Source organism: Haliotis asinina, chromosome 15 (assembly GCF_037392515.1).
Source record: "Haliotis asinina isolate JCU_RB_2024 chromosome 15, JCU_Hal_asi_v2, whole genome shotgun sequence".
In the NCBI taxonomy this organism is placed as follows: Eukaryota; Metazoa; Mollusca; class Gastropoda; order Lepetellida; family Haliotidae; genus Haliotis; species Haliotis asinina.
Genome location: NC_090294.1, coordinates 13,141,602 through 13,168,457, shown reverse-complemented (window position 1 = coordinate 13,168,457; position 26,856 = coordinate 13,141,602). Strand labels below are relative to the sequence as shown.

The window sequence follows — 26,856 nt, the reverse complement described above, 5'->3', positions numbered from 1 at the left end:
GACGGACACCATGCATTCTTTTTCATGACCAGTTGGACAAATATTGAACATTCATAACAGGCAAACAGAGGCATTAAATTCTATTATACTAATATTCCTCCCCAATCACACTGTAATGAAAGTTATGTAAATAGAGAGTTTTGTCAGGTTATTTGTCAGGATATTTATTATTTACAATTTTATGATAAACAGTTAGTGAAATATTTGTTTGAGTTACTAATTGAAACAAAAATTATTTCCATCACTGTTGTTCCCTCATTTGGTTGAACAGTTGAATCCTAGAGTCACTCTTGTTTGCTTCTAGATCAGAAGGAAGGAGAACAATTAATTATGTTAGTCTAAATATGTCTTGGAATGGTTTCAATCCCAAATGCGAATTTCAATTGGAAATATAACGACCAAGTGGACAAAAGGTATATCTAGAGTCTGACAGAGAATGAAAAGTCTTGATTGTTCTACAAGCTGTAAAAGCCCAAAATATGTTGAATTGATCACTGAAAAGCTTTGATGACAGCAGGTGTTACATTTATGACGATTTTGGGTTTAGGGATTATTTATTTTTTTATGTTTTTTTTTTTATCCCTTTGCAGACAATAAGCCAGTGCATTTGAAATCTGATATGGAAATATCATCATCCGTTAAAAATGCTTAATACTACATTCCTGTGATAAATATCACTTGACAAGCATTTCCCTAGCGTGAATTATTGATTTGCAATGGAGGGGAGTTCCAGATAGTTAATCTACTGTTACATTAAGTCTGTCAAGCGCTTGTTTTCTGCAACTAGGGGAATGCGAACATGTAGTTATCCTTCAACCTCACAAACTAAAACTGACATCCTTGTTGATGTAATTATGTCTTCACTGTAAGCCAACTAGGCCCCATTTACTTGGAACTGCAGTGGTGAAATATTCCTGGAATGTACTGGTGTACTCAGGTCTTTTCCCACAGCACACTGTATTGTGGTGTTCATACATGCCTTATATGTATCAGTGTGAGGTGTTGCATCCTGTCATACTGGTTGTGAGTTTGAATCCCACTTTCACCCTGATTATGATCCCATGAAGAATTATGCTAGTTTTTAACGGTATACAACTTCTTTTATTCTGTGAAATGCGATGTTTTAACATAGATTCTAATGTCGTCAGGCAAGTGATTAGAATCTGTCGAAACATTGCCTTTCCCGGAATGAAGAAGTTGTATATCTATGGAAATTGTCATCATTCTTCAACAACTCAACTTCTGAAATGTCCATCAAAGAAGTATGATCCTGTGTCAACATACTCAGTTGTTTCACTTCATCATGATAATTTGCTTGACGTACTTAAATGTAATCTGTTGATTTCTTTAACGCACTTCATCACTCCTTTCCCTCTTGTATTTATCCAGCATTATCAAGAATTCATACTATGAGCTCTGTTCATATATAATGGATAAACTAGGCAAATCAGTTTGTTTTAGAATGTGAATAGCTGTCGGTGAAGTCATTCTGAAATTCAAACAACAGATCATGAATAATTTAATGGGACTCTTGGCGCAAAGATATGTCATATCCAGTTATTACACTGTAAATGCTGAAAGTGTAATCCTGTACTAGGAGCTGTGTTGCCTTTCCCCAGTGTCCAGTTGTTGAGTGATCTGGTGGGGACCCGCCCCCCCCCAAGGAACATCTTTATCAAATGTACTCATGACTTATGACTGGTTGTTATCAATCTTGCATGGCATACATTAATTCCATTTGTCCTCTTGTGAAGATGCCTTTTCATCTCTTCATGAAATCCGGCAAAAAATGTGTGAAAGCCAATCAATAGCATTTTTTCATGTCTACTTGGTACTCAGCTATGATCAGACCAAGAATAAGTCAATGAGTAGTTTAGACTCTGTGATCATCTTGGAACTGAAGCCTTGACCATACTGATAGTACTGTGATTCGGGTCAATTTCAGACCCTATTTTCATCCATTACCAATGCTTCTTAAAGGCTGATTTCATTCTTTGTACTACTTGGTTCAGAAGGACATTTCCAGTCTATCCCTAATGGGTCAGATTCCCTTTAGGCAATATTGACCAATAAAATCTCATTACTGCGTGTCCAGTGAGGCCCTGTACTTCAGGACTAACCACTTTTGTTAAAGAAGATGCCCAAGGGAACACTTGGCCTGATTTGTAAGCTGGTAGAATTTACTATTGGCATTTCTGGAGGGACAACTGCCTAAGATCCATTCCAGCAAATGACAGCATTTCTGTGGTTGTTGTACCTGCACCATGACACTGATGTAACTGAAACATCATTACAGATGCGTCATATTGGTAGTGATGTAAAGCCAGGCAATAAACATAATATCTCCTGTGAGGAGAAACTCATTACATTGATTTCCGTGGCTCAGAGATGCTTTCAGCTGAAATCCCTGGATGTCTCAGGATGCTTGTGGTCATTCTGTCATGTAATGCTGCCACTATGTAGGTGCTTGTGTGGGAGGGGGATTCTGGCTTGTTGGTGGCTTGCTTATGTTACCATAAAGACCAAGGAGAGTATTATGTCAGTATTGATTTCAGTGCCAGATAGATTGAATTCTCCCACACAGAGATATTTTGGTAATTGTTTCAAATGCTATTAAAGGTTTTTTTTATATTCTTCTTCAAATCAAATTGAAGTATTTTGCAGGCATATTTTTAACCTTTCTCTCTTAAAGTAGACCTTCTAGCAATATTTTTAGATTGAGATGTCGGTGTAAATAATGTTATCTTGATACGTATGTGCATAATTGAGTTTAAAGACTATTCTGATTTATTACTTGACATCATCTGCTTTGTCATCATCATCATCATCATCATCATCATCATCATCATCATCAGAGTTAAATTCATCTCTCGTTCTGTACATACAGTAAGCCACTGGGCTTTGAAACAAAATTAATCTCAGTATTTTCGGTTTGTTTAAATGACATCTGGAGATCATACTTCAAGAGTTCCTTATTTTGGTAGGTCTTCAATATCTTGAGATAATTTTAATGCAGGTCATATAAATCATTGATTCTTGTATAGAAATGAAAAGATTGATCTACCTGCTCAGATATGATAGACACAGAAATGGAAGTGACTGAAATCACCGAACTGCTTTGCCTTTCAAAATGTAAAACATTGTCTATGAAAGAGCATGCTGACTACATTGATTTGCGTCACAAATGGTGATTGAAAATACAATGAACAATACCATCTCTTCAAATCAGCAAAGTTGTTTGTTTAGGTACATTCAAGAGCTATTTCTCCAACGCCAAAATGCTGTCTTCAGTTTGTCAATGCAGTAGGCAACAGTGCTAGACGTGATGACAGAATATGAAATGAATAAATATTTGCAACTTTTCATCGAGCGCCGTGGAAAGGTGGCTTGTCAGGAAGTTGCTCAGTAGCCCAAGAACAAACATGGTGCGGAGAAGCAAGGAACGGCCTGCTCTCAGTTCAGTGCTAGTTCATCATGAAGCCTGTGAGGCAGGGATATGGGCCGGGGCAGTACACACTCACTGATCTCATCAACCAGAGTATAGCCCTACTGGGCACCTGTCACCAACAAAGGTAGGCTGGTAGCACACCTGCACTTAGCGTGATGTCATTAGTGAATGAATGTAATATCATGATTAGCTTCTGATGAGTTCCTGGATTAAGTGCATACTTTCAGGCACACCTGTCATCAGGTGATGTAAGTCATGGAATTTAGTGATATAATGGTGTAATTACTTTTGGAATTAGGAGGGTATTATAAGGAATTGATGCTTGATTCATGTTGTAATAAACCCCTGGAGAAGCGAAGTAGAGAAGCAGATTGAAAAAGTTTGTGGGCATCCTTGATATTGTAGATCATTGGATAATGTAAACCAATCTCAATATCGGATTACTGTAGTACATCGGAAAGTCACTACTCATGTGAAAATCAAATTATGTGAGGCAAGTGGCCCAGTAGTCTGTTTTACTTGTCAGAAACATGTGGTTCTAGGTTCAAATCCTGGACACATCCTAACTATGTTTATCAGCACATATACCATGAAAGATATAAACATCTTAAATTGACATCACTTTAGCGGAGAGAAACGTAAAGAAACACATCATGCATGGTGTACTGAAATACCATTCTTGAAGCATAGTAAATCAAACTAAATACTATGGAAAATTTTCCATGATAACAAGGAAGCCTTGCTTTGCATATCTAAATTATTGTGTTTTGTTGTTTAGCGACTATCTTCTGACATTTTCAGAAGCTGTCATGGCAATGATCAGTTTATTCCATTTCATGAAGGATTGATTATTACAAGTTATAAAAAAACATGATGTTGAAGGAAAGGATCTATTTTGCTAAATGTCCGTCTGTAATAGTATTGAATTCTTTTTTAAACATGTCTGGATTGATGAAATATATTTTCAATGCTCACATTATTCTGTCATTGCATCAGTGAAGGGAACCATTAAATCATCTTTTGCAATCCATTAAGGAAACTTCATGAATTTGGGGGTGTTTTTATCACTGGAATCAAATATTCTTGAATGTTCAAAAAGGAGTGTTCATTTTACCTTAATATGGATGTTATTTATCAAAGCAAGATGTACTGAATTATTGAAAACATTCATCCAGGTCATGCATGATGATAGGAAACACATATATACTGGACTTGATAGTTATGTGAGAACTTGTCATTGTAATAAATTAACACCTTCAGCATGGGCAAAGTATAAAACAATAGTTGTTATTGTTTCACTGAATATTATGAAAAATACATCATGTATTGTTGTCATTGTTACCCAATATTCTTAACATATTTGCGTCAGTATATCCATTACAGTCCCATTATGGAGCATGTTTATTGCCTACATCTCAGAGTCATCATAATTATGTACATTTTTCCATCACTGGTTCAAATGTTTCTACCCACACAGATATTATTCAAAGTTTAACTGAAATAAGACTCTCAGTGAATACACTTGTTTAATGTGTTTTCAGCAGACTATTTTTTAATGTGTGTTTTTAATAATACAAAGATTAGTTCGGTCTCATGAGATCTGTGAAGATTGTCAGGCCTTGAGTATTGCTGAAATGTTCCACGTAGGGCTATTAATAGTTAACAACCTACACTTTGAAAGGAAATTTGCACAATGTGACAGAAAATATGTGTGTGCATGATCATGTTGCTTTATGGTTTGGTATGTGTTGATCAGAAAGAATTACACTGACATTAAGGCCACATTCCCACTTTGAACCTGGCATGTCTTTGTTAGTGATACATATCGGTTGGCTTTGTTTCCCTGCCAGCCTGTTTTTCAACCAAAAAAGCACAAACATAGTGATATTGATGATTCATACTGATTTATTCCAAGCAATCAGAAAATTTCATGTCGAGTCATCTCTACTCCTGAAGCTTTAATGATAAATTTCAGGTGCAAACAGATCCAGTGACTTGTATAAATATGAAGTTACGAGAATTTTTTAGAAACTGGCATCATATGGCTGAAACTTGGCTTATTGAGGCAATAATAACAACCCTCCAGGTTAGAATATGCAACTAGCAACATATGCTGGTGGTTTAAAGATGAAGCCTACTGGATAAGGTGACGTGGATCAGGCTTGTTGACTGGGTTTGTGGCATGTGCTCATGTTCCAACAGTATTGATCTGTGCTCATGATATTGATCACTAGATTGTCTTGATCATTTAGGGGCTGGTGTCATGTTTGTGGAATATTGCAGAGTGCAGTGTTAAACTGCAAACAAATGAGTATGTTGTAACAGGTGGAAGTCATGGTATGATAAATGTGTTTCACAGTTGATTACCATTTTTAAGGGTCGTTGGTTTCCCATTACTTTTTGTTACAAGCTTTAACGAGGTGTACTTTACAATTATCATTCATGTTTATCACTGGTTTAAGGTTTTTTTACAACTACATTTTGGAACAAATTATTTGCGCTTACAGAAACACTATTCTGTTTAGTTTTATAGTGGTAGTCTGTTAAACCCAGTGTAGAAAACAGCTACCACTTTCACTTAAGTGATAAAAATCGTAGACAGGATTTAAGATATTTATGATTCCTCTCAACTTGGTTACATGTGATTGTTTATTTGTCATATGTAAACAATGAACTGAATCATCGAAAAGTTCTGCTTCACTGAGAATGAAACACACCAACATCATAATGTTTGCTCAGTGTCTGTCATTCATATGAATTGTCAACACACAGACTTATATGAGGCATATGCACACCTGTTTTGACAATAAAACATTCCACATGCATTAACAGGGAACAATAGTTAATGTAACCCTTTGCTCCTTAGGACTATCTAGACATGCTGTCGCCGTTGAAAATTCTACTTTTAAAGTGAGTGGGTTTATTTCTCAGATTTTCTTGTGAATTCTTGGATCAGAATTTGTAAATGTTGCTGGACAAACGACATTGTTAAAGACATGCTTGGAATGTGTTCCATGCTAAGCATTATTGGTGAAACTATCTTCTTACCTTTCAGTATTAATTTAAGGAAAAATGTAAATGTACTTGACAGATGAATGCTGCTTTTGGAAATACGTAGAAAATATGGTTTGGGTTGAGGTAGTTAAGTGGTTAAACTGTTTAGTAGTCAACATTAACTCCTGGGTTCAATTCCATACTTCTGGTGTCCTTCACAATGATATTGCTGGAATATTGCTCTGTGTCTTAAAATAATATTCTCTTACTCAAGAATGCACCAATCCACCACCCACAAACTCACTCCCTTGCTCACCCAGCAGGTTAGTAGTTGGAAGTTGCAGTGTGGTTGCCTCACCACATGGGTACAATGTGTGAAGCCCACTTACGGTGTCCGTTGACGTGATATTGCTGGAATATTGCTAAAAGTGGTGTATCACATTCCCACTTACTAGTACCTGGGAACAACAGTAATGGTGATGAGACACATGACAACAGAAACACTGTGGCAGTATTTCATTGTTCTAAAAGATAAGCATTTATTTCATCTGCTTTTTTCTCAACTAAAACATGGCCTCCTCCTCGAACATTCTTCGTAAATATCAGAAACTTCATTAACAAGAAAATATCAGTCTTATCAGAAGTTCATCATTGCATCTTTTTTCCAAGTTAATCTTTTTCTGATTGACAACAGTCCAGAAAAATAATAGTCATGATCAGACTAGGTTCCTGCAAAAAATGGAAGCTAAATTGGCCCCGACGAAACTAGCTTCCTGGTGCAGTGAAGTGAGGAGCATGTGAGTGACGTAAGCTGGCTGATGGGGATCTGTTTGTATTTCTTGAGGATCTGCACTTCGCTCCCAGGTGAACACAGTCACTTGTTCTATAGAGGAATGCTTGAGGTTGACCTGAGTTTATTCGTACGGAATACACACAGTGGAGTTGTTAAATCAGATGCATCTATACAAGAGCCATATCGATCAAGCCTTTTCTCTTTCTTGGAACTCATACGTGTCCGGTAGCAATCTTGGCTCTGTGTTTTGGTTGGAGTGGATAGTTGCTGTGTATAGTCTTACTTGATGTCTGGTGGCGTGTTGACATAGGCTTGGTGGTAACATGCCAACCTGAGCCTGACAAACAGGAAGACGATGACAGGTGCCCTGCCAGGTTGACTTTTAACACTTGCACACTGGATCATATAGTGTTTAGAGTCTTCACAATATCTTTGCTGTGAAATTATGGGAATAGGACCACAGACCAAGGAGATGATAGAGACTTTTCTGCAGGTGTTTCTTGATACTGCTGAAGGTTCAGTTCCATACACTAGCACACTGGTGAGTGAGTGAGTTTCTTTTACACTGCACTCAGCAGTATTCTAGCTATATGGACTAGACAATTCAGTGACCAACAGCATGAGCATCAGTCTGCCCAATTGTGGACCAATGGTCAAACAAGGCAGCGAGCCTGACCACCCGATCCCATTAGTCACCTCTTACGACAAGCATGGTGGCCTTTTATGGCAAGAATGGGTTGCTGAAGGTCTATGCTACCCCAGACCTTCACGGATGGCACAGTATGGGAAATTATTTAATGTGTCATATGCTGAAATATTGGTAAAGCTCACTTAAGATCATGCTTGCTTGCTCACTTGCACTCTCACTCACTCAATCACTCACTCACTGAGACTAATATTTGGATGTTATCAGTCTCTCTCATTCCCATGGTGTAAAATTCATCTCCTGCTATTTCTGCAGTCACCTATTGCCAATACTGGTGAAACACCTCATTCATTGACTGATGCACTTTCCTACTTGACGTAAGTCTGATATATCACATTGTTATATACCTGCCCATTGTTTATAGTTTAGTGAACAATGGAATATTAACAGGTAAAAGTATAATCAGAAATACATTGTGTATTGTGTTTACAAAGTGCACAGCTTGCAAGACAGGGAGGTGTCTGTGTTTTGTCAAGAAGTGATTTTTTTTTTTCAATAATTAAAAGGAAGTGGTTTTAGAAAGGTCAGTGGTGATTAACAACCAGAGGAAGAGAAGACATTTATCTTGTGAATACATGCAATGTTAACATATGACATTACGAGTAATATAGTTATGGACATGTTGTGTCAGCAATTCTACTCTGAAGGCGCCACAGACACCAAAGTTTCTTCTTATCTCAGACTGCATGGTATTACCAAGGTGTCAGAATTGTCCTTGGTTGTAACCCCATGAGGATTGCGGGCTTGAATCCGTACAACCGACCTGCGCTGTTTGTGAGAGGCAAATCACTTAGACTAGTTGTTCAACACCAGTATTCCAGCTTTATGGTGGCAGTCTGTATGTAGTCAAATCTGGACTAGACAGTCCCGATCAACAGCATGAGCATCAACCTACGCAAATGGGATACGATGACACATGTCAACCAAGTCAGTGAGTCTGACCATCGATCCCGATAGTTGCCTCTTACGACAAGCACGGGTTAGAACAGGTGGTTGGACTTGGTGATGAGGCTCATGGTTCTTCTATTTTGACATGTAAGGTGATTGCTCACAATATCAATCATTAGTCATTCTGTAGTTTGTTGGACAAGAAAAACACTACATGTCAAATTGCTTCCTTCATGATGCTATTTGAATCTGTTGCCACAAGAACAGTGTTAGGTTGGCTACTACTGTCATCTCTGTCATGTTAAGTGGACAGTTACTGTGTCACATCCAAGTTTGTTTTTATTAGGTTTTAAACTCTGTTGTATTGGGGTCTTCAGATTCTCTGAAGAGAATTTGGCAAAATAAATTCTTTTTGTCTGTTAAATTTTCAAGGCTACTGTTCTAAGTAGCACTAAGGAAAAAATAAATGTGTGATCAGTGCAGTGCATGTTAGAGGTAGCTTACAATGAAAATTGATCATGTTTTTTGATAAGCCTGAGATGTTATTTTGAAGTTGTGGTAGTTTGTTCTTGTTTTGTTTTGATGTGTTTGTTGGTCTCTAACTTGTGTATATTGTGAAATATACAATCAGACAACTTTCCTCTGCAGAAACATCATTTTGTTGAAAGAATATACATCTATGCTGCAGTTCATTTGCTGAGAAAGAGTTGTCAGTTTGCAATCAAATCCCAGAAATTATTAATGCAAGAAATGTTATTTTTTGATTGTCTATTTTTTCCTCAGCCATTACTAATATTTATCTCCTTACTCCGTTCTTAGTGGACGTACAACCATCTGGTTACTGTTACCTTGGTAACATCCACAGGGTGACTTACAGCTGAGTATTGATGTACTGGATGTATCATCTGTGATGCTTGGTTGTGAGACTGATATTACCTTTGTTTCTATTTGGGTGTGAACCCTTGACAAGCACCTGTCAACCTGAAGACTTGATTTCCACACAGCAGGAGATTGCCACCTAAGTCAGGTTCTCCTTGCTTTGGCTTCTTGTCACACAATAGATAGATGACCTTCGATCAGAGCTTTGTACCTCTGTAGCTTCAATGAGGAGCTGTATGGTGTGTGTGGTTGGTTACTGTGATCACAAATAGCATCATCATGTTGAAGGACTTCTAAAAAATATTGGCACTGACCTTTCAAAACTGTATGAAGAGTTTGTATCGTGTGTGGAGAATATGATGCTGTTATGATTGTCTGTTGTTGGTAGCTCTGCTAATGGGATGTAAGGTAAACTCATTATGCGTCTTTGTAGAAGTAATTCTACACCTTCTCTTTGTATTTCACCTGAAACTTTAGATCTGCTTGATGAAGGTATTGATTTTTGCTTGATTCAACCTTGGTGCCTTTCAAAATAACGATCAGCTTTCGTGAGCAGTAATTATATATCAAAGATGTAGCTAAGCTTTTACCATCAGAATCTGAACCAAATGAGTATGGTGTAGATTGGTCTTTTCTGGTTTTATACATGTAATCCTGTAAAGATCCTTGCCATGTGTGTCTTCAGCTAGCAATGCTTGTCTTATGAAGCGATCCAGTGGGTCATGAGCAGACTGTTGATTGCCCAGTGAATGTATACTAAACAAAAAAAAAGAAGAAACAAACACAATTTCAAAAATATGAAATCTCATTAAAGTAAGCATTCGTGTTCATGTCTTCTGTTAAAACACTTGACAGAAGGCCATAGTTGCATTTCTTTTGTTGTTCAGTATACAGTCAAGTCTCAGTAATATGGCATCTGTTTATCTGACAGTTGACTTTATCTGACCCCTTTGTTGGAAACAAATTGTAAATTTAGTCCCATTTATTTAGTCCAAATGTGACAATTTACTGTGCAAGGGACAATGTCAGATAAACAAGACTTGACTGTATTTCATTTTATCCTATTCTTGCATGTATTGATGCTCTTGGTATCAGTCCTTTGAGTGTATGATCCAAACTCAATTATTTACAGTCATCATATAGCTTAAAATTACTGAGTGTGGCTTTAGACAACAAAATATCTGATGTTTACTAATTAGTAAATGATACATTACACTGAACTTGAGTGAAAATAATTTTTTTGGGTTGTGAACACAAAGATTTTTGGCAGGAAAGGTTATTTGTTTAAGTATATGTTAAGTCACATCAGACTTTCTGTATGGTCTTCTGACAACAGTACAGTGTTAACATATGAACAAGATGCTATTGCATGCTTTTATTTTTGGGATTACATCTCTCCCTCAAATAATGGTTCAAAATATTGCCTATGTTCAACATATTTCTTGTAACAAGACTGATGAGTGACCATCTCTTCAGTTGGCTTTTTTATATGCTACCCGACCTGATGATTGCTAAGTAGCAACATTTTGTGGAATTTGTAATTGGCAACTGCAGCAGCTCTAGAACATGAACTAAGCACTAGAGGTATCTTCGCACTGCACGTATTGGTGTTCATTCTTGTCTGAACAGAACCAAGTGAATGAGCACCATTTTCTCTGTGTGTAGAATTGCACTTTATTTCAACCATACCTAACTGGTACCATAAAGAGGGAAAATAGGAAGGCAACCCTATAGTATTGATCTGGCAAAATCCCTAATCACTAATGAAGCCATTTCCGAACACATGTCATTCCCCTCCTCAAAGACTGATGATGAATGACGGCCAGGCCTTATGTGTCCAGTTCTATGTATAGACACAAATTTATGAATCCACCACATCAGTGCTATATATAGAGAGTTATGTTGCGTCAAAACTATATGTAGAGAGGTACATCATGTCAGTTAGAAGGTACATCACGTCCGCACTATGTATAGACTGGGTATATCACGTCAGTGTTATGTAGGGACTGGAGTGAGTGAGTTTTGTTTTATGCCACTCACAGCATTATTCTAGCAATACCTAGCAGGAGACATAAGAAATTGGCTTCAGACATTATATCCGTGTGGGGAATAGAACCCGGGCCTTCGATGGGCCTTTGATGCTTTAACCTTTAATCTAACCTACCGCCCCCTTTATTAACATTAATTTAGTGTGCCTAGTGGCTGCAAGATTTGCAGATACCCAGAGAGTTGAGATTGATGTACTGTTTGAGTTTGACATCAGATGATTGAGGGAAAATCAAAAGCGCCTTTGAGTAGCTGAGTTGGATGTATGTGTCACACAAAATTAATGATAGTATAATAATGTATCTTGTCAGTACTATGTACAGCCTGGGTACATAACCTTAGTGTATGGACCAGAAGTGTTATAAATGATAAGGTGTTTATGGCTTTCGCCTTTGCTGTTTGAATCTATGTACCTATGAATTTCCTGTATATATTTGTGTTAGGAGCACGTTCACATGCTTGATTTCGAACACTTGAGAGAGTTGTTCACATATGTGTAGTCATCTTGTTCAAGTTAACAAATTAATTAAGTTTAGCTCCAATGGTATTTGAGTCCACAGAATCCCAAAAGTATTAAATTGTTAATTATCAGCATTTAATCTATGGAATATGACTTTATGCAAAATTTTAGACACTGGTTGTTTTTGTTTGCCAACTGCTAGAAAGTGCCACTGACCCAGTTAGGAATTCAAATGCACAGTGTTTCAACTTGCAGACAGAACCTCTCTTAGGAATTGCATAGCTGCAGGGTAATGAATATTTCAGTTTGTTGGAACAAGGAGCAAGATATATTGAGGAAAGTGTCACAATGATATGCAACATATTGTATGGATGGTAATTGTACTGCATCTGATGAATATTGATCAGGGCTTCTTCTCAAACAGCGTGATAGAGGACTTCTGCATCAAATCATAATGCTTGTCTTTTCCTTTACTTACCGGGTTAGGATACAGCAGCCCATGTTTGCCATAGGTTACCACTTTGATCAGGTGGTCAGACTCTGACAGCTAATGCATGTTACTGTATCCCATTTGTATGGATCAGTCTCAGTTAGTTACAGTCTCTTCTTTAAGTGTGACGATGAAAACATCCTGCTTAGCATCTGTATCGAAACATTGCACCCACAAATATGAGAAGTTGTTATCCCTTTAGTATTTTCTGTATTGTACTTATACTTCCAATGTATTTCTGAAAACATCATCTTGAAAGATTAAAAATTTCAAACTGACCAACACACACACTGAATCTGTTTGCTTCATATACATACAATCAGTGAATATTTCAAGGAAAGAAACCAATAACTAGTGGCGTCAAATCTGGCCTTAAGTACCTTCTCATGCATGAACATTTCAGGAAGACCAAAAATACCTAAGCTCTTACAAATAGCAATACTGATCTTAATCAATGATCAGTGAACATGCCGCAAGTCAAACAGATTAGGATTTAAAAGTAAAATTAGTCTCAGCCAACAAATTATGAGAGTTTATGGCAATATGTATCATAACCAGCCAATTTTTAGTGAACGTTATGAGATGACGTGTGTAAGTAATACTGTTGACATGGCAGATCTTGCAACTGATGTGTTCCGCTTCTGTGTTGCAGGAAGCAAGACCTGCGTGAGCTGAAGCTGCTGCAGAAGCAGGAGAACAAGCAGTACCAGGACCTCATGTACAAGGCCCATGTCGCCAGAGATGCTCAGGAGAAGAAGTTTGAGGCTGACATGCAAGTAAGTCACCTGGATGATGCTGGACAAGTGGTGCAATAACCTGGTGGTTAAAGGGTTCACTCATCGCGTTGAAGTCTCAGGTTCAAGTCTCCACATGGGTACAATGTGTGAAGTCCATTTCTCGTGTCCCCCACCGTGATATTGCTTGAATATTGCTAAGGGTTGTGTAAAACTAATCTCACTCATTCACTTAAAATGGACAAAGTCTGAGTTGCTGAGGATGTCTGGGTAGTGGGGTAGCCTTGTGGTGAAAGGTTTCGTGTGTCACACGAACCAAACAAGTTTCATTTCCTACATCTCTGCTATGTGTGAAGCCCCTTTCTGGAGTCCCCAGCCATGTTAATGGTGGAATATTGATAAAAGCGCCATTCTCCAGTGATGTCCAGAGAAGCAGCAACCATAACAAATACAAAACACGCTGTTACCTCATTGCTTTCCTGTACTTCAACTGTTATCACTCAGTGTAAATCTTTGAAAGTTCACTGCCATATGTCTGTTATTGTTAAGGACTTTGGGGTAGCATGGTTGTTACAGAGGTATTTGTGAAGGTGTGAAAGCCATTTTGGGTATTATCTCCATTGAAAATTGCTTCAACTGCCACAGCACTCGCTTTTGTGCAGTAAGATTTTCGGTGCCCAAGGGTCTTTAAGTACAATTATTGGCATATGCATCTTTCACTCAGTGCTCTTCTACTTCTTCCAAACTTTAAGTGACACATACAGAAACAATGAAAAAGAATAGGTTCGAGAAGTATCCATCTATGATACGGTCATTATATAAAACATGAATGACATTATCTCATTTCATTTGGGGACTTGTCAGTTGGCCCTAGGTTTCTGTACCCAGGTATTTATGTCCTGCAAACTTGACTTTCACAAACAACCTAGCCATCCTTACAACTTAGCTGTAGAAACTAGAGTTGTATAGAAATAAATAGTGCATTGGGACATTAGCTTAACATGTGTTCACATTGATCTTGTAAATAATACATCACCGCCATGTTAACGTTTTGCAACAGGTTGCTTCATGTCACTATAGCCTATGTTGTTTCCCTGGAGAATGTCAAGTTTGATTGCTATGCTAACTATTTATAAGCATAAAAATGCTGAAGAAAATGCTGAGTTATGGAAACGATATTCATTAAAAATTGATTTGTTGCACAAAAAATATTGTATTTCTATTGTTGTCATTTTCTTATCTGATTCATATATTCATGAACGAATTACTATGAGCAGACTTCGATATGGGATAACAGACAATATTGCACCTTGTTACACATCCAGCTCTGCTGGCTGGCACTTCTCCATGGCAGTATGCCTCTGTACTGCACTGCCGGAACGTATTCCACCTCTAGAGACACTAAAACTTCCTTATAAGGTCAAACTATTGATTACCATGGTGACTGATAGCTTTTAGCAGGAGTCCCTTCAGACCAGGAGACCGATCTGTCTGAGCTGGCCCAGAATGCAAGCTGCTAATATCCATGGGAATATTTCCGCATCAGCAGAATTTGCATGTTTTCAATTCCCCCATTGTGAAGTTCACTTTTTGAAAGTAATAAATATCGGGGGTAATGGTAGCATGGAGGATTACTTGTCTCATGCTAGATTGTGGCTTGTTCTGTTCTGAACACTTAGAGCATTGGAGAATACAATAGTTGTCTGTCAAACGGATTGGTAGGACAGTGGGTATTGCAGACGAAATATACATTAAGCACTTAGGAGATGCATGTAGGCTTTGCTTGCTGGGGGGATGCTTTGTGGTAAACGGTAGTGTTTAGTTCATGATTTATTTATATTCTGGAAAGTATGACAATATCTTGTTGCTAGAACTTGTTACATTTCAGTGTTAGTTGTAGTCAAGTGACAATCATAACATGTGACAAGGTTCATGTTTTCCTCTTGAAACATATGGCAGTGTGAGTGGTACTTGCTGAAACATGGTAGTGTTTGTGATACTTGCTGAAACATGGCAATGATAGTGGTGCTTGCTGAAGCATATGGCAGTGTGAGTGGTACTTGCTGAAGCATATGGCAATGTGAGTAGTACATGCTGAAACATGGTAGTGTTTGTGGTACTTGCTGACACATGACAGTGTTAGTGATACTTGCTGAAGTATATGGCAGTGTTAGTGGTACTTGGTGAAACATGATAGTGTTTGTGGTTCTTGCTGAAACATGATATTGTTTGTGGTACTTGCTGAAGTATATGGCAGTGTTACTGGTACTTGCTGATATATGATAGTGTTTGTGGTTGTTGAAACATGATATTGTTTGTGATACTTGCTGAAGTATATGACAGTGTTAGTGATACTTGCTGAAGTATATGGCAGCGTGAGTGGTACTTGCTGAAACATGATAGTGTTTGTGGTTCTTACTGAAACATGACAGTTTTAGTAGTACTTGCTGAAGTATATGGCAGTGTTTGTGGTACTTACTGAATCATGACAGTTTAAAAGTACTTTCTGAAGCACATGACAGTGTTAGTGGTACTTGCTGAAGTATATGACAGTGTTACTGGTACTTCCTGAAATATGATAGTGTTTGTGGTTCTTGCTGAAACATGTCAGTGTTAGTGGTACTAGCTGAAGCATATGACAGTGTTAGTGGTACTTGCTGAAGTATATGACAGTGTTAGTGGTACTTGATGAAGTATATGACAGTGTTAGTGGTGCTTGCTGAAACATATAGCAGTGTAAGCATCTGAAACGTGTAACAACATGGTAATGATTAATGTTTGAATATTATTTTGGACATCTTCCAGTGCCTACATCATTTCTGGTTTTCCTATCACACATGTATGAAATGTTCTGATACATACTACTGTTGGATCCTTCCTCATTCAGTCAAAAATTGCCTATGGTTAATAAGTTGCTTTCATGTTACATTGTCCAGATATGGGTTTGTTGCTACCCCTGCATATGCTTGTTGAATTGAATATTAGATTTGAACCTTGTCTCGTTTCTTGCATTTATCCTTTCTTCCTTTCACAAAGCTCTGTGAAACTACCTGATAGAAACCACCTTTAGATCCATATGAAATATCCTATATTTTCAAGTGTGGGTAGTCTTTCAATTTTACAGAAAATGGCTACAAAACATACTACAAATTTTCAGTCATACCATTTTTATTTTATTTTTTCAGAATCTGGTCAAGAATTTTGACCAGGACATGGAAACGCTGACCAAACAGCAGAAGCAGCAAGTGGAGAAGGCAGAACTGGCCCAGTCCAATGACATGAAGAATGCTGCCCGCAAGATCAAGACTGAACAGGTACAACACTGTAGGCAATAATCTCAAACCCAGCTCCAGGGTAGAACAGGTTTCAGTAACCTATCTGACGACTAGAATGGATCTGATGGCCAGGCTCTGTGATTTTTGTTGATTGTATGTCATATTTCACTGAGGGGGCAGGGAAATCTTTTTGTTTAAGTGTTCCCATGTCACAGTGAAGTTAACAGTTTGATTCTGCTCGTTCAGTCATGCCTTCATATTAAGGTTATGACAAACTGTCAAGTAAACATGATGCCCATAGTATTGATGAGATATACAAGTACAACACCATTTGAGGACCTTTTATGTAAAGGAGTGTAAGATTCAGGCATTCACTGAGTGCTGGTAATTGCAGGAGAAAGAGGTGAAGATATTCAAGGAACAACAGAAGCAGGAGCTGAAGCTGCTCAAGCAGGAGATGGACCTCCTGCCCCGAGATGGCAAGAAGGAAGCTATGCGCAAACGCAAGGAAGCCAAGGAAATAGAACTTACAGACAAGGTGTGTAGGAAAGTCCTTCAAGTTTGTTTTTATTTGATCTGAATTGTCATGAATGTTCATATCACAAATGCAGCGGACGCATTTCTAACACTTTCTCTGACCCAGAAATGGTTCCTGACATTGGTAGAATAAAATAAGTATAGACACATAGTAAGTCTTTCAAATAGTACATAGAGAAATAAGTACATAGAGAAAGGGATCAGATATTAATATATAATAAATCTCCCAGTATGATGTCTAATGAAACTACTGCTATTGATGTTGACATGATACCTTGTTAGATGCCTTCTTTTGATGATGTTGATGGTCATGTTGTTGCAGGAACGGTTGTTCTTGGAAAACCAGCAAGAGAGGATGGAGAAGCACATGAAACAGTTGGGAGACCAACACAGACAGAAGATAGCTCTCTTGGAGAGCCAGTTTTTACAGCAGAAGCAACAGCTGCTCAGAGGTAGATATAGCTTTATATAGACCAGAGTAGACAATATAAGTTGTCCTTTGGTCACAAGGGGGCCATGGGCTTATGTACCCTCGAGGTTTGTTTATGTTCCTTGAGCCCGCATAACATAAACAAACCTTGAGGGTACATGAGCCTATGGACCCCGAGGGACCAGTGACCAACATATTTATCTTATCGAACACCTGAATTTTAATTTTAAACTGTTTCATGCACTTGAATGCGAGGCGAATCGCCATTTTGCAGACAGCACAAGGTAAACAGATTTAGAGTTTTCTCCCTTCCATCGATTTTCAATCACAAAACATCAGTAATTTCTGTGCTTCATGAGTGATTCAATGTTATTCAAGGCAAAAAGTACTACCATGAAGCACCAGAAGAGTTTGGAATTCCCAGTGGTGTACATTGAAAATAATACATCGCCTGTAAGGGGGGTACATTGAAAATAATAGAATAGCACTTAGCCGATCAGAAAGCGACATTCATGTGTAAGGTAAGATAAGATCTGATGGATGCATTGTATAGACCCTGGGTGAAATAGGTGTACAGTGGCATTTTTAATGGACCCAGAGCAGAGAGGAAAGGGTGGGGAGGGGTAATCTTGTGTGGACTAGGAGCAGAGAGGTTAACAGGGGGAATTCTGTGTGGAGAGGCAATTGATGGGATCACTTGTCCTAGACTTCGGTTAACAGAAATACAGCCCCAACTCTGTATCATTGTGTGTCAGCATCAGTCATGTCGCTATGTGAGTCACACAACCAAGTTGCTATGGCCTATACCACATTTAGCTTTACTCCCACTTTAAGCTGAGACACAAGGTATGCTACTTTGGTGGCAACAAGCCTACACACTCTTCAAAAGACAGTTCAGGACGTCAGTAGATTTCCTAAATGCCAATTTGAGCATGTTTTCAAGCCAGACTGTAGAATGTTCTTCAGACAATTAAAGAAATGTTTGCTAATTTCCTAAAGTGATTCCTAAAGTGTCCTGTGATACTTGTGATAAACAGGAACACTTGAAATATTTTTCAGACAGTCTTGATTTGGGCACCATCAATGTTGATGTCAGCTTAAAAATGTATTTACAACAGTGTGTTTAGGGGAAATACCTGAATCAGGTCCTCAGTCCTCTACATGATGACTCCATTTGGGACACTTAATTTGGTCATTTAAAGATGTTGGCTGAAAGATTTATTGACTTGAGTAATGACTAGTCAATACAACACTTGGCCTTCTGTATAATCTGCTTAAGTAGAGCAAAAGCACCACAATCAATAGGGACAGCCTGTGAATATCACATTTGTGTAGAACTTTGAAATCGTATGGAGACAAGTTCATTAATTAGCATGATAAGGGGAACTTGTCAGAGCCCCATTCCACAAAGTGATGTTAACCTTAAGACGATCGTAACTCCCATCCTTTACCTCAGACTTAAGACATTCATAGCGCTATGGTTTTGATGGTTTGGCTGATGATTAATATCATTGGTCATCTCTTCACAATTGTCATATCTCTGTCTGGTGTATCTGGTAGAGATTCCACAGAAGAGAATGTCCCGTACAACCTGTGCTGGTCATTTAAAACCAGCAGTCAGCAGTCAGACTCAGTACTTTAGTATTTTGAGCATATATGTTATTAAACAATCTCATAATTGTCTGGTCAAGATTTAATTATTTATTAACCACAATCAGAAAACTGGAATGTTACTTACAGACGTATTAATCAACATAGAGAATTGTCTGATTAAAGAACAAGGTGTATGGAATGTATGTATGGTGTTTACGTTTTGATGTGGTTGTTCCAGCTCGAGAAGCAGCCATCTGGGAGATGGAGAAAGAGCAGCTACACGAGAAGCACCAGCTGGCCAAGGGGCAACTGAAGGAGATGTTCTTCCTGAAGCGGCATCAAATGCTCACCAGGCATCAGAAGGTATGGGGGCAAGACCCTGATAGAGAGGTTCAAAGGTTGGGTAGTGTATGTACACAGGGAACTCAGTGACAGTTCCCGAGGGTTTGTTGGCAGGTGACTTAGGTTGAGAAGGGTGTAGGCATGAACCTGATGCATAGGTTGAGAAGGGGTGTGGGCATGGACGTGAAGGATAGATTCAGAAGGGGTGTGGGCACGAACCTGGTTGATAGATTCAAAAGGGGTGTAGGCATGGACCTGTTTTAAAGGCTCAGGGGGGATGTAGGCATGGACCAAATGGATAGGCTGAGTAGTGACACTCAGAATGTGTGAATAGAGAGATCTCTCATTGTAGGTACATGTTGCTAAGGATTTTGAAGAATGGCTTTAGAGTGTGTTGTTAATTATCTGTGGCAGGAAATCGACCAGATGAAGCGCTACAACTCAGCGAAAGAAGAGGAAATGAAGGAGCGTCATGCTCTGGAGAGGCGCCGCCTACCCAAAATCCTCAAGAATGAGGCAAAGACCAGGGCACAGATGTTTAAACAGAGCCTCAGACTTAGCACAATATCTACACCTGATGACGACAAAATGAAGATTAAACAGGTGAGATATTATTGAGGGCTACAGAAAACTAATGACACCATGTAATAAATATTTTGTTGAAACATTACTTATTCAGTGGTTTAAAACCATGCATGATGAATAGGAATATGAATGAAAATTTTATGGATGTCAACTTAATTGAGGAATTTAACCTTTTGAAGTATATACTCAGTATGTATTCATCCCCTGATTAAGGAGTCATTATAGACTCCAAAACATTGTGTTCTATATTAGAAAGAAGTTAAAATATTATTCTCTTACTTACATGGATCACTTCCACATCCCAAGACCTAATGGGGCGGTGGGATAGCTTAGTGGTTCCTTTCCCCACATGGATGAAGCTCTTTTCTGGTGTTCCCTTACCATAATATTGCTGGGATATTGCTAAAAGCGACATAAAACCCAACTCTCCCACTGACTGAAATACCTAATCAGAATATAATTTGTTCTGGTATTTCATGACATTTCAAGTTGTTCCTGCAGTCTTGTAGAACTTTTGAATCTCCTCGCCTGGACTTTGGTTGTAGCATCACATTTAATAGACCTTGGTTACCATGGTTTTAGCTTTCTTTGACCAAGCTGACTGTACAATCTAGAGGTCTTGTTTTCAGTTTGAGGAGAATGAGAAGAAGAGAATGAAGGCCGAGCAACAAAGGCAGGAGTCGAAGCACAAGAAGCAATGGGATGACCTTGTGTTCCGCAATGAGTCGGCCCTGAAGGAGCTTGAGCAACTACAGGTAAATACAACTGCAGCTTCACTGTCACATTACATAGAAGGTCTCTCTGTGAAGGCCTGGGGTCAAAGCGGTCTTCATCAACCCATGCTTGTAAGAAGCACCTAACAGAATTGGGTGGTCAGGCTTGCTGACTTGGTTGACAGATGTCATTTTATCCCAATAGATCAATGCTCATGGTCTTCATTGTCAGATTGTCTGGACCAGACTGATTGATTTGTAGAGCACCTTCAAATAGGTGGAAAACTGCTGTGTGCAGCATTTAACAAGAAACTTATTTGATAACAGATATGCCTGTTGAAGGGACATAACTCATTAATTTTCTATTACATGTCTGGTGAAGCAGAAAAATTAGGTGGGATCACACGGTTTCTCTTAATGCATAAAGTAATATGGCTATGGTAAATTGAAACAGTACAGTTGTGTCAATAGAATGCATTCTTCAAACATCAAGATTGTTAATGTATTGTTGTTGATGGTGTAGGCTGAGAAGAGGAAGATGCTGATGGAACAGGAGACGCTGAAGATCAAGGAGGTGGAAAAGCAGTATGACTCAGAGCTCAAAGAATGGAAAGCACAGCTTGTACCACGAAAACAGGTAATCTTGCTCCTTATTGTGAGCAGCAGACTTCACCAGTCATTTAAGGATATGCATTGTATAAGTTTGGCCAAGAGTAAGGCAGTTTGTTCTGTTTATGGCCAATAAACCTGATATGGATCATTTAACAAGCAGATTAAAAGATAGAAATTAAACAGAATAGAATTAAAAGAAAGTAATTAACATGGGGCAGTAGACAGCCATTGCATTGTCTATGCATCAAGGTATTACAATATTGAAAATTTATACAGGTGGAAAATGTTTAGGACCATCCAATTCTTTCATACATGACATAGCATGATAGTATGGAATATTCCTAAACTTCTTGTAACTAGTACTTGTACCACAGTTCATAAATTGATTATGTTTGTTTGTGGTAATATGCTTTTATTCAAGGTCATTCAAGTTTGGGGTGGGGTTTTTTTGTTTTTTTTTTTTTTTTTGTTTCCCCAGGATGTAATGCAGGGGGATATAGTCAACGCCTCCTCTGTCCGTCCGTCCGTAATCAATTTGTGTCCGGAGCATAACTAAAAAACTTTCAAAATTTTTAGACCAAACTTGATAGATATAATGATCTCAACCTATAGTTGTGCCTTTTGCTATTTACAGAGTTTTGACATTTTTATTTTTTTTGTTTTTCCTTGGAACATTTTGATGTTAGTCTAATGGTGGGGCAGGCTTCGTTTCCGGAGAAGAACTCAAAAACGTTCAATATTTTTCTGCAAAACTTGGTAGATAAAGTGGTGCCTTTTGCTATTTACATGTTTTTCTGATTTATTATTTCCTCTGTTTCTATGGAAACGTTTCGGACTTATTCTCAAAATGGAGGGATGGGCCTCATTTCCGGAGTAGAACTCAAAAATCGTTCAGTATTTTTTTGCAAAGCATGGTAGATATCTCAGTCGGAACCTAAAGTGGTGCCTTTTGCTACTTACAGGTTTTTATGATTTCTTAGGTTCTCGGTTTCCATGGAAGCATTTCATACTTAGTCTCAAAAGTGATAGGTGTGTTCCGTTTCCAGAGCAGAACTCAAAACAGTTCTTACTATCTGTCAGTGTTACTTGGTAGATATGTGTGGCAGACCTTAAAGTGGTGCCTTTTGCTGTTTACAGGTTTATATGAAGTATTATTTTCTCGGTTCCATGAACACGTTGCTGACTTCGTTTCCGGAGCACAACTCGAAAACCATTTCATATCTTTCTAAAGATCTTGGCAAATATACAAGACAATTCTTGAAATGGTGACTTTTTCTGATTACAGATATATGGCATTTATATTTTTCCTGAATTCCATGGAAACAATTCAGACTTGGTCTAAAAACACAATAAGTAACTGTCGGATGATTTGTCCTATCAAATATGTGGGGGCCAGGGGGATATGTCATCTTCTTATGACTCTTGTTTCAATTTACATACCAAATCTTGTTAGTGTGTCCTGTTGCCTTTCCAAATACTCACTGCATAAATACTTCCATTGCAGAAACTTGAGGAAGAGTTTTCCCGACAGCGAGATGAACAGGAAAAGTTTTATGGTGCATATGTAACAGGAGATGTGGATGGCCATCCGCCATATTCCCGCTCTTCACAGGGTAGTGTTCGCAGCCGAGAGGACACAATGCGATCAAGACACTCAACAGTGATTTAGTTCCGACCATAGGGACATTGGTCACACTTACTTACATTCTGTGATGGGACAGCGTTTACCGGCAGCACAGCCACATCTGGGGATTCAAGGGAGGTCACTCTGCAGGTTCTTCTGTTCTGCAGATTGTTTAGCTGAAATATTTCCTGATGGATTAGCTGAGTTTGTACTTACCTTGTGATGTGACAGTGCTGAAGTGACTATACAGTGCATGGAGTTGCTAGATACTGCAGTTAAGCTTCAGTATGTAACTGATGGCCGGACTCTTTGCAGATCTGATTCAGACGTGATGATGCAATACTGATGCAACTGCATCAGTGCATGCGGGCCGTTCAGACTTCACCAGACCGAGGGTCTTGATGTTGATCTGTAAGATTCAAGTGCTGGATGTTGGTGCATCCCAAAGAATGAGATCTATAGACTTGAGGCCAAACTTTATCTCCTGGTGCACGAAACACTGTTAACACTTCCACTGCTAACAATGAGTGCTCCGAAGTGACATCATGTGCAAGAGGGATAAATAGTTACATATGGTGCACTATATGCTTTCAGTAGAAAACTAAATTGTAGAATTGTAATTTCACATCAACCTAAGAACTATTTCTTTGACAAGCTAGCTTCATAGTTATGTCTACCAGTTTTTCGTATTTGGCAGATAACTGGATACTTTCTACAAATCATACAAGAGATGATACGAGAGTTATCATGTGGATGAGATTGATGGGATGTGTGAGAGTCCTGATTTGGGGCTCTTAATGATGTATGTTGTACAGTGTTCAGTCAGTATGATTCCAGAAACCAGGAGGAACGTTGTTGAAATGTGTGTATCATCTCTGTGGTTACATGGGCTAAACACAAATAGGGCTTGCAGATGTCCTACAATGCTATTGAATAAATATTCATAACACTTATTATACACCATAAGTTAGTATGTATATAAGGTAGACTTGAAGACTGTTTGTAGAAACAATTATTTTACTCAGAAACAGAAAATGATCACCATACCCTCTTGGTGCAGGACACAGATATTTCGCTGTAGTTGTGAAGTTATGTTTCAAAAAGTAGTTTGTCAGTGTCACAGGCATTTTGTAAATATTGAAGTACTGATTCAGAGACTGTGACTTTGACAAGGAGACAGTGAAGATCATGTTTTTATGTTCACGTTGCTGACAGTCAGCAGACATAGTGTGAGCTTATTCTCACATCTGATAATTACAGGGTTTAAGAGCAGTTTTATGTCGATAAATGGTTTGTTGGTGGCACATTCATGAACTGACAGAACCAGAACAGATTTTTTTTTTATTTTTGTCATGAACATATTGTGATGATTCTATGTGGAATAATACTTTAGTTTCTTCACTTGTTAAAGTGTTGAGATGCACTGCATACACAACTCTCACACACAGCTCCCTCCCACGTGCCGATCTGCAAAAGTTTTGAAGAAATCTGTTACACGTTATTTTTTTTATATTTTTTTTTTTCTCCAAGAAACTTTCAAAGCCACAGGAATCACTTTGAGTAGGTCTTGAATCAGTTTTATGAAGAAAAAAATTAATTACACCAAAATTGACATTCTCATAACGATTGTTTTGTTTCTCGAGTCCTATTCTTTATGATAAATCAAGTTGAAGGCATGAACTTCAAATCACTTTGTGGGTTAATTTCCAGATAACAAATTTGATGATTAGAGCTAACATTGATTATGTTTTTAACTGTCAATCCAGGAAGGTTTATTAATTTTCCAACATGGAAAACTTGCAGGCCTGTTAACCTCATATCCCAATTTCTTTTTCAATCAATATCAAATTTTTGACCAAACCTAAGTTTACTTGACCTAGTCCAGCCATCTGGACGACTTTGCAGTTTACCAAGGTATTCTCAGTGCAGACCTTGGCTGGAATACAAGTTTAACTTTATGAACTAACTGGACTAGGGTTTAAGATATCACAAATGAATGCCTGGATAGAAGACAAAATTCTTACATGAAACAGTTTGATGGAATAAAAAAAAAGTATCATTTATTGACATTTTGGAGAGCACCATAAGGAGAGTGGTGTTCGAGAGTTTGTGTCTTCATCCTTTGTTATGTGGCTGTGCAGTCAACACCACTTGCCCTTCAGGCTTAAAATTACAAACAGAACTGGTGGTATTGTGTATGGTGCAAAGAAAGAATTTGGAGAGGAGTTATGTTTTCTGACCTTAGGTAATTTCAATCAGTGATTGTCAGTTATTTAAAGTTTTAGGTCTTATCATTTTGAAAATCATTGTTTCAGAATAGACGTAGTGGAAAAAGAAAGTAGTCAAATGTGTCATGAGGAAAAAAGCGTCAAACGGTCATCCCAATATAACATGTTATATTTCTTTAGATGTTTATCGCTGAAAATGTTTATCACCAGTCCACTGTCTTCTTAAAATTATGCAGTTTTTTTATATAACTTCTTTATGATTTCATTTTCAAATTCCTCCTTGTGTAATGCCTGTTTGGAGAATTTGCACCATCCTTTCCTTTAGAAACCATTTGGGAGATTGTGCAATTATTTCTGAGAGTGGACGTTAATGATGCTGTTTGTAATTTTATGTTCTGTCATACCTGTACAGATGTTATGTATGGATATAGTATCTGAAGTGTGATTCCTTCACAATATTTATGTTTCAGGGTTTTATAAAAAGCTTGCTTTGTACAGAACTTTGCACTGGCTTTGAAACTTTCTTTCAACGAAACTTGATTTTCAGAGGGAGGATGTTGTTTTAGTGCTTCTGTTGAGGTGTTTCTGACATCTTCGTCCTCTTGATGTTGTATGACCATAATTGAAGATTCCAAAACCTACCTGTAGTGTCCGAGTCAAGCACAGGTGAACTTTGCTTCCACAATTGCAATACTTCGTCTTCATTTACACTCACTAGATCATTGCAGTACCAGTATTACTGTAAATCTTTAAATTAATGTGAAAGATGATTAAATCAGAATACTGTGAGTTGTTTTTGTTTGCATTAATTTAGCTTCACAATTTGTGCAAGTGACGCAGTTTTGTTTAATTGATGACTTTGTGACAGAAGAAGACCATTTTTCACTAATTTGAATGTTCAATCATCTGCTAGGTCTGAAAAACCTCTCAAGGGTCCATTTTAAACTGGTTGAAGGTAATTGGGTGTGTGGCTTACAAAGCTCTACTATCTGTGAGTTCTGATAGCAGTCATTGTTACAGTACAGATGCAAGAACCGTTACCAAGCAACCAAGTCCCATGTTTTCTTGGATAGTTTAAGAATAGATATTTTGATGTGATGTAAAACTGAACAGTTGTTATAACTGTTATTTTACCACTGTTTCAAGGAAATGTTAAGGCATAAAGAGTTCACAGGTTCTTTTCATTGTGTCGGGGTCAAGATGCATTAAAGGTTTTTTTGTTCACTTTTCTTTTGAGTCTGCAATATCTCTCATTTCGCTGACATTTAGTTGTATTCTGTTATTTGTTCCAATGGAGAGATGTTTTAAGCTTATGAAATTGATGTTCATGTTCATAATATAAAATCCCTCTTCCCAGAACCCACACTGAGTAAGTTGGTAAGCTCAATATGAAATTGGTCCAAATAATGTTTTAGAATCTTTTTCATAACTCAGACGTTTTATGTCACGAGAAAACGCTGAAATGTGTCTGCACCTTCA

The 26,856-nt window shown here is 38.1% G+C and overlaps 1 protein-coding gene across 2 annotated transcripts in view; it reads left to right on the top strand.

The window, feature by feature from the left end:
• LOC137266425 (serine/threonine-protein kinase 10-like) overlaps positions 1-25,514 on the top strand; it is a 114,150-nt gene extending 88,636 nt beyond the window's left edge. For both annotated transcript variants that reach the window (XM_067801918.1, XM_067801917.1), the window contains 9 exons: positions 13,357-13,480; positions 16,624-16,752; positions 17,108-17,251; positions 17,573-17,702; positions 19,512-19,636; positions 20,030-20,218; positions 20,830-20,955; positions 21,437-21,550; positions 23,030-25,514. In XM_067801918.1, the coding sequence (XP_067658019.1) occupies positions 13,357-13,480; positions 16,624-16,752; positions 17,108-17,251; positions 17,573-17,702; positions 19,512-19,636; positions 20,030-20,218; positions 20,830-20,955; positions 21,437-21,550; positions 23,030-23,194 (1,246 nt within the window). In that variant the 3' untranslated portion in view covers positions 23,195-25,514. The remainder of the gene's footprint in view (positions 1-13,356; positions 13,481-16,623; positions 16,753-17,107; positions 17,252-17,572; positions 17,703-19,511; positions 19,637-20,029; positions 20,219-20,829; positions 20,956-21,436; positions 21,551-23,029) is intronic.
• Positions 25,515-26,856: the final 1,342 nt, after the last annotated feature.